The sequence below is a fragment of the Triturus cristatus genome, chromosome 10 (genome assembly GCF_964204655.1).
Source record: "Triturus cristatus chromosome 10, aTriCri1.1, whole genome shotgun sequence".
In the NCBI taxonomy this organism is placed as follows: domain Eukaryota; kingdom Metazoa; phylum Chordata; class Amphibia; order Caudata; family Salamandridae; genus Triturus; species Triturus cristatus.
This window is the reverse complement of record NC_140593.1, coordinates 360,631,764-360,643,989: the sequence shown is the minus strand read 5'-3', so window position 1 is coordinate 360,643,989 and position 12,226 is coordinate 360,631,764. Positions and strand designations below refer to the sequence as shown.

Below are 12,226 nucleotides of genomic sequence, written 5' to 3'. Positions count from 1 at the left end.
AACTCGTATTTTGGTTCATTTAAATGCCCTCCGGTGGGCCTCACAGGTGAGTTCAATTGTTGTTGCAGGCTGGGACCTGTAGTTTCCTTTCATCAATTCTTTCCCTCCAGTGGGTGTCTGCGCCGTCTCATATTTATTTCATTTTCTAAAACCCTCCAGTGGGTCTCCAGATGGAATGTGCCTGTTCAATTTAAAGAATCCATTGCTCCGCTTTAAGGTTAAGAACAATACTTAACCTCTGCAGCCCCATATTTGATTTCCGGAGTGGTGCAGTCTTCCCGGCCTGGACCAGCCGGTATTAATTCATCAAATTGTGTCCCCACTTGAAGACGCACTCAGCAAAGGATTATTCCACTGAATATTTATTTAGGCAAACAGGCAGTGACATCCGGAAAATGTTGATGCCTAACGCGTTTCAGAGCTGCCTCGCTCCTTGTTCACAGGCTGGTGATGCACTTTGCAGACTGAAAGGAAACTCGTATTTTGGTTCATTTAAATGCCCTCCGGTGGGCCTCACAGGTGAGTTCAATTGTTGTTGCAGGCTGGGACCTGTAGTTTCCTTTCATCAATTCTTTCCCTCCAGTGGGTGTCTGCGCCGTCTCATATTTATTTCGTTTTCTAAAACCCTCCAGTGGGTCTCCAGATGGAATGTGCCTGTTCAATTTAAAGAATCCATTGCTCCGCTTTAAGGTTAAGAACAATACTTAACCTCTGCAGCCCCATATTTGATTTCCGGAGTGGTGCAGTCTTCCCGGCCTGGACCAGCCGGTATTAATTCATCAAATTGTGTCCCCACTTGAAGACGCACTCAGCAAAGGATTATTCCACTGAATATTTATTTAGGCAAACAGGCAGTGACATCCGGAAAATGTTGATGCCTAACGCGTTTCAGAGCTGCCTCGCTCCTTGTTCACAGGCTGGTGATGCACTTTGCAGACTGAAAGGAAACTCGTATTTTGGTTCATTTAAATGCCCTCCGGTGGGCCTCACAGGTGAGTTCAATTGTTGTTGCAGGCTGGGACCTGTAGTTTCCTTTCATCAATTCTTTCCCTCCAGTGGGTGTCTGCGCCGTCTCATATTTATTTCGTTTTCTAAAACCCTCCAGTGGGTCTCCAGATGGAATGTGCCTGTTCAATTTAAAGAATCCATTATTCAGTGGAATAATCCTTTGCTGAGTGCGTCTTCAAGTGGGGACACAATTTGATGAATTAATACCGGCTGGTCCAGGCCGGGAAGACTGCACCACTCCGGAAATCAAATATGGGGCTGCAGAGGTTAAGTATTGTTCTTAACCTTAAAGCGGAGCAATGGATTCTTTAAATTGAACAGGCACATTCCATCTGGAGACCCACTGGAGGGTTTTAGAAAACGAAATAAATATGAGACGGCGCAGACACCCACTGGAGGGAAAGAATTGATGAAAGGAAACTACAGGTCCCAGCCTGCAACAACAATTGAACTCACCTGTGAGGCCCACCGGAGGGCATTTAAATGAACCAAAATACGAGTTTCCTTTCAGTCTGCAAAGTGCATCACCAGCCTGTGAACAAGGAGCGAGGCAGCTCTGAAACGCGTTAGGCATCAACATTTTCCGGATGTCACTGCCTGTTTGCCTAAATAAATATTCAGTGGAATAATCCTTTGCTGAGTGCGTCTTCAAGTGGGGACACAATTTGATGAATTAATACCGGCTGGTCCAGGCCGGGAAGACTGCACCACTCCGGAAATCAAATATGGGGCTGCAGAGGTTAAGTATTGTTCTTAACCTTAAAGCGGAGCAATGGATTCTTTAAATTGAACAGGCACATTCCATCTGGAGACCCACTGGAGGGTTTTAGAAAACGAAATAAATATGAGACGGCGCAGACACCCACTGGAGGGAAAGAATTGATGAAAGGAAACTACAGGTCCCAGCCTGCAACAACAATTGAACTCACCTGTGAGGCCCACCGGAGGGCATTTAAATGAACCAAAATACGAGTTTCCTTTCAGTCTGCAAAGTGCATCACCAGCCTGTGAACAAGGAGCGAGGCAGCTCTGAAACGCGTTAGGCATCAACATTTTCCGGATGTCACTGCCTGTTTGCCTAAATAAATATTCAGTGGAATAATCCTTTGCTGAGTGCGTCTTCAAGTGGGGACACAATTTGATGAATTAATACCGGCTGGTCCAGGCCGGGAAGACTGCACCACTCCGGAAATCAAATATGGGGCTGCAGAGGTTAAGTATTGTTCTTAACCTTAAAGCGGAGCAATGGATTCTTTAAATTGAACAGGCACATTCCATCTGGAGACCCACTGGAGGGTTTTAGAAAACGAAATAAATATGAGACGGCGCAGACACCCACTGGAGGGAAAGAATTGATGAAAGGAAACTACAGGTCCCAGCCTGCAACAACAATTGAACTCACCTGTGAGGCCCACCGGAGGGCATTTAAATGAACCAAAATACGAGTTTCCTTTCAGTCTGCAAAGTGCATCACCAGCCTGTGAACAAGGAGCGAGGCAGCTCTGAAACGCGTTAGGCATCAACATTTTCCGGATGTCACTGCCTGTTTGCCTAAATAAATATTCAGTGGAATAATCCTTTGCTGAGTGCGTCTTCAAGTGGGGACACAATTTGATGAATATATGTATATATATATATATAATCGTTTCACTCAGTCTTTGAAATTCGGACAAATGGGCACAGACCACATCGTTGTGCAGTAGAAATATTTTTATTGCTCGAAGACCTCTACAGCCATGATGCGTTTCAGCCCATCACGGGCCTTGATCACATGATATATATATATATATATCTGCATATATGTATATATATATATATATATATATATATATATATATATTATCTACTGGCGGTCGCCAGTAGATAGTTATAGTTAGGACCGTGTTTCCATAGGAAATCTGCAACATTCTATTTGGAATAACTTTGGCGCCGGTCGACGAATCCTCGCGAAATTTTCAAAACTAATGGGGCGCTACGCTCCGCTGCTACCCTGAAAGTCTCGGGGGGATTCGTCAAGCGGGGGCTGAGAAAAAAGGGGGGTCCCAAAACGCGTTTTCCCCATGCATTTTCCCATAGGACCTTTAGTCCGAGCTACAGCCCGAACGGCTGAACAGAATTACTTGAAATTTGGCAGAGAGGTAGTCCTCAGGTCAAGGATGTGCCTTTTGTAGGTCTGGTGTAAATCTGTTCAGTAGGTCCTGAGAAAATAGCATTTAAATCAATATATATATCTGTAAGCGCGCTCCGTGCGCTTACCGTAAGCTTACCGTACGCGTACGGTGCCGTGCGCGAGCTCAATTCTGATTGGTGGTTACATGACTGTAAACATTCGAATCGGTCGAAATCAGGAAGTGTCGGCCGCCATTTTCTGTCTCTCACACTGAGAAACAAAGGTGGGGAACGTGAAAAGGGGGCAACGAAGAGAGTTGCAGACCCCCTAGTGTTTGTCAGGGGGTCCAAGAAGGACCCAAAAGTACGAAAAATACATTTAATAATTTTTAAAAAAAATCGCAGAGTGCGTGTACGGTAAGCTTACCGTACGCGCACGGGAAAAATAAATAAATAAATAAATAAAGAAGTAACAATCACATTTATTAAATAAATTAAAGGACCCACAAGGGAGAAAAAAACAAATGTTACTGTGAAAAAAAAGGCGAGGCGCGCACGGCATGGACTGCGCAACGTGGGCGCTCGGTGCGCAAAGCGCACCGACCGCCCACAGCGCGCGCAGGGTGCGCGAAGCGCACAGCGCGCAGGGTGTGCGCACAGTGAAAAACCAGAAAAAAAATAAAAAAATAAATACATAACTTAGCATTTAAAAAACCGTACAAATTCACTGAAAAAACCATAGGTTTCACACACGTTATAGTTAGGAATTATCATTTACAAAACCTTGCAAATTCACTTAAAAAACCATAGGTTTCACACATGTTATAGTTAGCTGTACATTTCACTCGTAAAAAACCAATGAAATTCCACGTTATAGTTAGATCAGGTAACGATAACTTGCGCGACCGCAATCCACAATGTGTAATTTCAGATGTCATCATTGATGTCATGAGTGATGTCACTGACCATGTCATGAGTGATGTAATATGTGACGTCATCAGCAGTTTATTGTGGGCGCGCAAGTTATAGTTACCTGATCTAACTATAACGTGGAATTTCATTGGTTTTTTACGAGTGAAATGTACAGCTAACTATAACATGTGTGAAACCTATGGTTTTTTAAGTGAATTTGCAAGGTTTTGTAAATGATAATTCCTAACTATAACGTGTGTGAAACCTATGGTTTTTTCAGTGAATATATATATATATATATATATATATATATATACACACTTTTCTTTTGCATGCACAGTCCGCCTGCTTAGAATTTTTTGGGAATGCGGTTTCAAACAAATATTCAAAGATGAGCTTCCTTGAGTGCATGCATGCATGCATATGCACACATGGTCATCCTTGAATGTGTTTGGGATAAAGTTTAACACAATCGACAGTTGTCTAATTGTGTGCACTGCAAATATTAATCTTAATCAAAATGTTTGCTGTGCAATTAGTGATACACAAAGTCATGTATCGGTCATCGATAACGGATGTTTTATAACATTTTCTCTCTTATACTGTAAACAATATTCTGAAATAAGCTGGACAAGGTGACTGTGTTGTACTGAATATCGTGTTTTGAGCTGCTTGGTGATTGCTGTTTTTGCCCCTTTACTTTCCATGGCCTTCCCTCATTCAATATGTCGTACTTTCTTTGTAAACAAATAGAAGCACAAAAAAATTATACTTTGATTCTTGGGACTAGCAGTCTCCCTTTTAAATGAGCATTGCTTGCAAGTGTAAAATCATGCCTGTGTGTTTTTTGAGTGTTCATTCTTAAGGCTCCATACATTCTCAATAATGCTTTCCTGTTTACATTCCAACGGACAGTGGTCCTTTTTTCTGCATGGTTTTAGGAACTTTGATAAAATTCTAAATGGAAATATTACTACAGATATATGTATCTATGAATCTCACTTACAAATCCGGCCTCGAGGTCCCAACACCAGCAGTAGTTCACAAATCTGACGAAACAAGCGCGCATGAAATCTCCAACAAGTATGGTTACATAGGTCACGAGTATGTCCGATACAGTCAGTCTGACGAATTCCTGCAGGGGAAGATGAAAGAAGTTGAAATATGTGATATTTTGTCACATCACACGTATTCCTCTGTAAAGTAAACTTCTAGTTTTTGCAAAAGGCGCCACTCGACAATGAACATTGTTCTTTGTCTCAGAGGACGGCAGAAGTTCATTCATTCATTTACCAAGATTTTTTAAGACACTGAAAAAAGGGTAGATGAGAAGAAAGGGCAATAACAGTTACACTTCGTAGAAGTGGGCCACCAGAGCTAACGGCCAGGGCTGCCGATTAAGGAGCTGGGGAACCAGGTTCGAGTCTTGGCATCGGCTCAGCATCCTGTGATTCTGGGCAAATCACTTAATCTCGCTGTGTCTACCAAAAATGAATGTGTCCGTCTGTAATGAAACTAGTGCTCATGTAAAGCACTTCAATACCTTCGGGTGGAGTTCATGCTAAATAAAACTGTAAAAAAATAAAGGGTTTTAAATGTGTGCTACATGGGCAATTCGAAAAAATTGGACAGAAAAGGGAAATATGTGGATATCTGTAGCCGCAAAGATTTGTTGGATACAACATTTGGTGAATTAAATATGATGATACGATGAAGAACAAAAAGGTGAGAGGAAGAACTATAATATCTCGAATTAAATAGCAATACAGGCTGCAGGATCCTCATGTTATTGATCTGTCTTCGGGTTTACTTCAGTCAATAGGACACTGCTTGAGGAAACCTTGATTACTGCCGGGAAACTATTTATATTAATATGATATCAATGTTTCTTTTCAGACAGGATGTGAATTGATTTTGAATCATCTGCGTGATGGAAGAGGGAAGGGTCAGACTCCAAACACAACTGCTCCACCGGCATGCACTCCAGATATAACATTGTGCAAAGACAGCTGTTATAGGATCACTGACCAGGAATACCATAATGTCAGATGAAGGAGTCTATACTATCCTGACAGTTATGAGTACCACTGCCCCACTGTCCTTCACACTGCACTCTTCAAGTTTATTTTTGGGGCAGGAGTTGTTAGTGATGCTCCTCCCCTTTCAGTAACTACCAAGTTCCTTCATATTACCTCCCCTTTCTCATTCATCACACCCGAGGGAAGGGAATCATGGCCTACAAAGAAAGACTCATGCTCGCTTCATAAAAGACATATGTAGCTCATATATGCCATGCAAGTGAAAATACATGCGACCCAATGAAACATGTTATTTGGAACAAGTGAAACACATTTTCGGACATTTGTTTCTAATTTCCAGAGATCAATTCCCATAAGTCTGCTAGAGTTCAGCTGCGATCCTTGGTCTCCTTGCCCTGGTTCATGTCCTCAATCATCATAGGTTAACGCTATTGGTCTATGCAGTGAGACTGTGGACTGTGTTTGCTTAAATAATTATGTTTTATCTAATGCACAAGAAAAAAGAGCAGAGCATAAACCACATTTGCCAAAATGCAAACAGTAATGTGCTATTTATTCCCATTGTTGGGAGGACAGCATCATGACCCACTCAATAGCTTTGCCTCTCAGGAATCATGGCCTCTCATTAGTGGGGAAATTATGAAATTGATAAAGAGACTAAGGGCCTGATATAGAGTTTGGGAGATGGAAATATTCTATTAAAAATATGACAGACGTCTGTCTTTGAACCTCGTGGTTCCAGTGCTCTATTTGGAGATGTGGGAAAGGCCATGAAACAGCACTGACTCCACAAGCAGAAACCCTTGACTGATGGTCTGTTGGACATTGGGCTATCTGTCAAAGTACCTCACACTGCCTGACATGGTTACCTTAAACGTGCCAATATTCTCACAACCTTTTGAGTACCACCAGAGAAAGTGTGGTGGTCGTGAAGAGGAAATCAAAGAAATGATCCACAGGTGTTGCAAGAAAACTTCCAGCCTGTGTCATGGATATTTCTTTTTATGATCTGGCTTGACAGCGCAGCTGTCACCAGAGAATTATGAGAGCATCAGTAGAGAGGAGATTTGGCTCTGCCCACATATTGGGAGCCAGGAGTAAATGTTTTGATTGGTCACAAGTTGTGTGCATTAACACAAATGTGCTTGCCCTCCATGGAGCTGTTATCCTCTTGTTTATTTATCCAGCTTCCTAAACTGGAACTTTCAGCAGCACATACATGACGTTACAATGCTATCAAAGTGTCTTAGATAACTTAACTAGAGAATTTATGTTGTTTTTACCTGATAGCAGCACAAATGGGAGGAGGTCAGTCATTAACTTACATGATTTTTAAGGTCTGGCATGACAGTGCACTATCATCTGACCTATTAACCTACATCCATATTATTCTACAGATCTTTGCTTCCATACAAATACATATCTATTCTCAAGCTGTTTACTTGTAGTGCTTCACATTACCATTCGACATTCCTTTAAAGCCAGACCTATTGGCATTTCCAATGCTTGTTTTGTTTTCAATAACAAACTCCTAATTCATGAGATTGGTTTTGAAAAACAAAAAAAACATTGCTGAGTGGTCAGATTCAACATGGTGCCTGCCCAGAAAAGTTCCAATGCTTTTGGTGAAGCTTTTTGGCTAGAGGATCCCCTGAAGATAAAGTGATCTCCATCTGACTAGTTGAGGTTTCCACATATGGCAGCCAGTCTTCTACGAGGACAGTGTAGCACATCCACCCACTGCCTTGGCAGAAAAACAGACCAGCCACCATACTCTAAAGCAGGCCCTAAGTCATTGTGATGCACAGGATTTATTCCTTGCACATAGCATAGGAGTTAACAGTTCAAAGGTTAGTACAAATATATTGATACATAGTAAAAATACTGCAAAAAAAGGATTATGGGAACAATGCAAGTGGCTCTTTCAAATCGATGCATTATATTATTCCATGGACATCTGTCAGAAAATTTTTTTAAGATTCGTCTCTGCTTCACCTCAAGTATTTGACAGGGAATGGGACTAGTAAGTCTGGGAGGGACCCATACGGAGGGAGTTAAGGAACACAGGCTGAGCTATAATATATGCAGTAAGGCCCTCACAAATCTCCTGCCTTTGTGTAGAAATATCACGAGTGCTCAGAAGATGAACCTTGAAACTTTCAGTAGACCTATTTTTATCAGACAAAATTATGTCTTTCTGTGTTTAAAAGTGATGTTGACAGAGCCTTTCTTCTGGAGCCATATTATGTAAAGCGCGCACTGTCCCTATGTGTGCCATGGCACAAACAGGGACTGTGTGCCCTAGTACAGATAATGCACTGCTCCCAGCGCAAACACAAACTCATGGCTGCCATGGGGGCAGCACATTTGTGAAAGGCAAAGTGGCTGTTTGAAGAATTCATTTAATCTTTCACAGTGCGAGCAGCACCTGGCCTGCTTTAAAAGGGGTGACAGAGATCTCCCAGCAAGGAGTTACTGTGGGTGACTGCATCTGCCTGCAGAGTGCAGTGTTTCTCCCCTTTCATAAGGCACTCTTGGGGTACGCACTGATTGTGCACCACCTCTGTGTAGTGGAGTCAGTGCACCTTCTGACTGTCTGTTGGCTCTTTGACCATGGCCTTAATACTGCTCAGATGCAAAAGCTAAGTGTTTTTTCCTCATTTGGGTCCCCCCCATTCTAGGATGGCATTTGAGGCATATGTGCGGGTCCGTGATCTCTATATACCAGGGGGACCGCACATGTGTCCGGGGTCCCTTCTGTAATACCAAAGTGCCCTAGGTGCACAGAAAGTGAGCCAAATTCCATTTGTGCTTCCAGGGCACTTTATGTCACAAGGCCATGGAATCAAAAACATTGTATTATAAAAATCACATATTTTAAATACATAATTTCACAATTTTAAATGCATTTTACCCATTTTATTTTTATTTATTTTATGGTACAATGAAATGCAAAAAATATGGCTTTCCACATAATTTTCTTAGTGGAGCAAAATGGTGAGTGTAATACTGCTCAGTGTTCACTGGTGATTTGCAAGTACTGAACAGTTTTATCAGAAATGGAAAAAGAAACGAGGATTTGGATGATAGGCTTGATTACAACATTGGGCCCATCTACATCTAAACAGCGGGTACAAAATGTGATCCGAATATAACAGTCCAATAGTAAATACATGGGGTTTCAGGAATGTTTAAACAGTTAAATGCTAAACAGAGTAATAAACATGAGTATACATAATTGGCATATTTATAATACTGTTTTCAGACCAAAATGTAAAAAGAAAATATATATTTTTCTCCCGACAGCCAGGGTCGTGAACGACAAGCCCGGTGTGCGAACCTGAGCGGTGTGATTGGCTGGCTGTGACTGCTCTATCACTTTTGCGGCTATCATTACAAGATGAGGATCTACCTGACATTAAATGTACAACAAAAAATGATCCTCTCTCAATAAATACATTGTAGCCTTCCTGACAAGACAGCAGCTTTTTTTGTGTTATAATTTAATAGGATTTCATAAATACAGTACAAGAAATATATGATAACATTGCATATCTTAAAGTATGTTATAATAGAGAAATAATAATGAATGCACTTATCAATATAAAAGCAAATGTATCAAAATCCATAGAATCGCGGAAAAAAGGAGGAAATTAGGGGCAAAACATATTATATCAAATAAAAGAAATACAGACATCATTAAATATTAAGTAGTGAATATGAAATATTAAAGCATTAAACCATTAATTTGACAACAAATCATTAAAGGCTGAAAATAATAGAATGTCAAGTTAGGAAAACATAAAGTACATATTTCATTAAAAGAGTTCATTTGAAATATTAAGAGGGAATGCATTATAGAGAATACTGGATCACACCAGTAGTAGGTATAAATATAATATGAAAAAGCTGACTAATTGAATACAATTCAGTACGGTCATAAGTCATTAAACTATAAGTAACCAAAGATCAATTCAGTGTAATGAACAAAGTAACCTAAGAAGTAAGGGTAGTAACAGATATATCTTTTACCTGTAGGAAAGGATCCCATACCTGTAAAAACAATTCAGTTTGATCTTGAATGTTATAAATGACTCTCTCATGTGAGGCAATTTGGATCATTGATGCTAGCCAAGTCTCCTGTGATGGCGTAGATGAGGATTTCCATTGTCTTAATATACAAATTTTAGCAGTAGCTAATGCAGTGTGGATTAGACGACATTGCGGTTTGGAAAGGGTAGGGAAATCTTGTAAATCATGCAGTAAAATTGTTGCTGGCGAGAGTGGTAGATGTAAGGGGACGGTGTTACGCAGAAATCGACCTATATATAAACAGTAATGTTTAACCATGGGACATTTACATATGATATGTAAATATGATATGTACAATGTCATAACCAGAGGCATTATATCTCCATCAATTAGTATGCGATAATAGGCCTGCTTAATATACAAAGTTTTAAACAAGCCTCTGGGGAACCTTTAACTAAGTTTTCTAGTAAAGTTGTCCATTGTTCATTTTCATAGGAAAGTCCTAGGCGTGATTGCCACCTAGAACGAAGGTCATGAGATAAAGGATGAGAAAATAATTGTCTTGTGAGTGTTTTGTACAGACCAGAGATAACCCCTTTGTGTCTCCCCCAAGTGTGGAGATAACATGCTATTGGTGAAATTTGCAGTATCCAGGGTTTCGAGCCTAAAGCCTTAAGAAGAGAGTTATGTAGCTGTAGATAGTTATCGTATTGTAATAGGGGAAGATTAAACTCTTCCACCAATTATGAAAAGGATTTGAGGTCTCCATTATGAAGAATCTGATCTAAGGTAAGGATACCCGCCGATTTCCATGTAGTCCAGAAGAGAGTTTTCCCATTAATACGTATTCCACAGTTATTCCATATTGGGGCTTTTAAATGTAGACGTGGATTAAAGCCTAAAATACGGTGTGATCTTTGCCAAGTTTTACGCATTGCAGATAACATAGGATTACGCGGATCAAGATGGCTGGTACCTGACCCATATAAGGCAGAAAGACCCGATTCAGAGGATAAGAGAAATCTTTCAGTATGTACCCATTGTGGAACGTTAGAGTTATCGTGAAGCATGTATGTAAGTTGGGATAATTGTAATGCAATTGAATAGTGTTCAATCGAGGGGCGACTCAGACCACCATTACAATAATGGGCAATACGTTTTTTGATGGCTAAACGGGTTTTGATGGAGTCCCATATAAAGGATTTAATCTTAGAATCTATGAGACGTAATGTGGAAAACGGAATATGGAGAGGAAGCATTCCTAGTTTGTAAAGAAAACGTGGGAGAGTGACCATTTTCACAGCTTGTACTCTACCCCACAAAGATAATGCCATGATTTTCCACTTATCGAAATTATGTTGCAGTTTCGTAAGTAAGGGGTTTATATTATCCGTAACCACGGCTTCTGTTCCCTTATTCGCAAGAATACCTAAATATTTTAAACAATAAGATTGCCAATGTAAGGGGTATCACATGTTTTGAGGTGCCATCAGATATAGGAAGCGTTTCACACTTATCCCAGTTAAGTTTATACCCAGAAAAAAAGAAAAATTCTTTATGATTTGAAGTAGTGATGGTAATGATCTTGATAAATCAGTAATGGTGAGTAGAATGTCATCTGCATAGATATAAAGTTTTGATTCTCCCAGAGTAAGAGGAATACCAACAATCGAGGGTGATTGGCGTATTGTAGCTGCCAAAGGTTCAATAGCCAATAAGAACAAAAGAGGCAACAAGGGGCAATCCTGGCAAGTTCCTCTACGGATTGGAAATGCATCAGAAACAAAACCTCCACAGTTAACTGATGCAGTGGGTTGTTCATATAGCAATTGTTCTTTATTTATAAACTGGTCTCCCAATCCAAATTGTTTTAAAATTTTAAATAGGTATGTCCATTCTACTCGATCGAATGCCTTTTCGGCATCAAGCGATAATGCTATGGCATCGTCTTGAAGAACTTAGCGTGAAGGGTGTGAGTTAAATAACGAAATGATTTCGAGAGGAGCGCCCAGGTATAAATCCCACATGGGTATGATGAATTAGGGAGGGAATAACTTTACGGAGGCGAGAGGCAAGAATACTGGCCAGGATTTTGTCACAATTGAGAAGTGATATAGGACGATAAC

General features: G+C 40.5%; 1 protein-coding gene across 1 annotated transcript in view; it reads right to left on the bottom strand.

Moving 5' to 3' along the window:
- LOC146789440 (transmembrane channel-like protein 2) overlaps positions 1-12,226 on the bottom strand; it is a 566,730-nt gene that overhangs the window by 163,609 nt on the left and 390,895 nt on the right. The window contains exon 13 of the mRNA XM_085631099.1: positions 5,036-5,164. Coding sequence (XP_085487225.1) covers positions 5,036-5,164 — 129 coding nt within the window. The remainder of the gene's footprint in view (positions 1-5,035; positions 5,165-12,226) is intronic.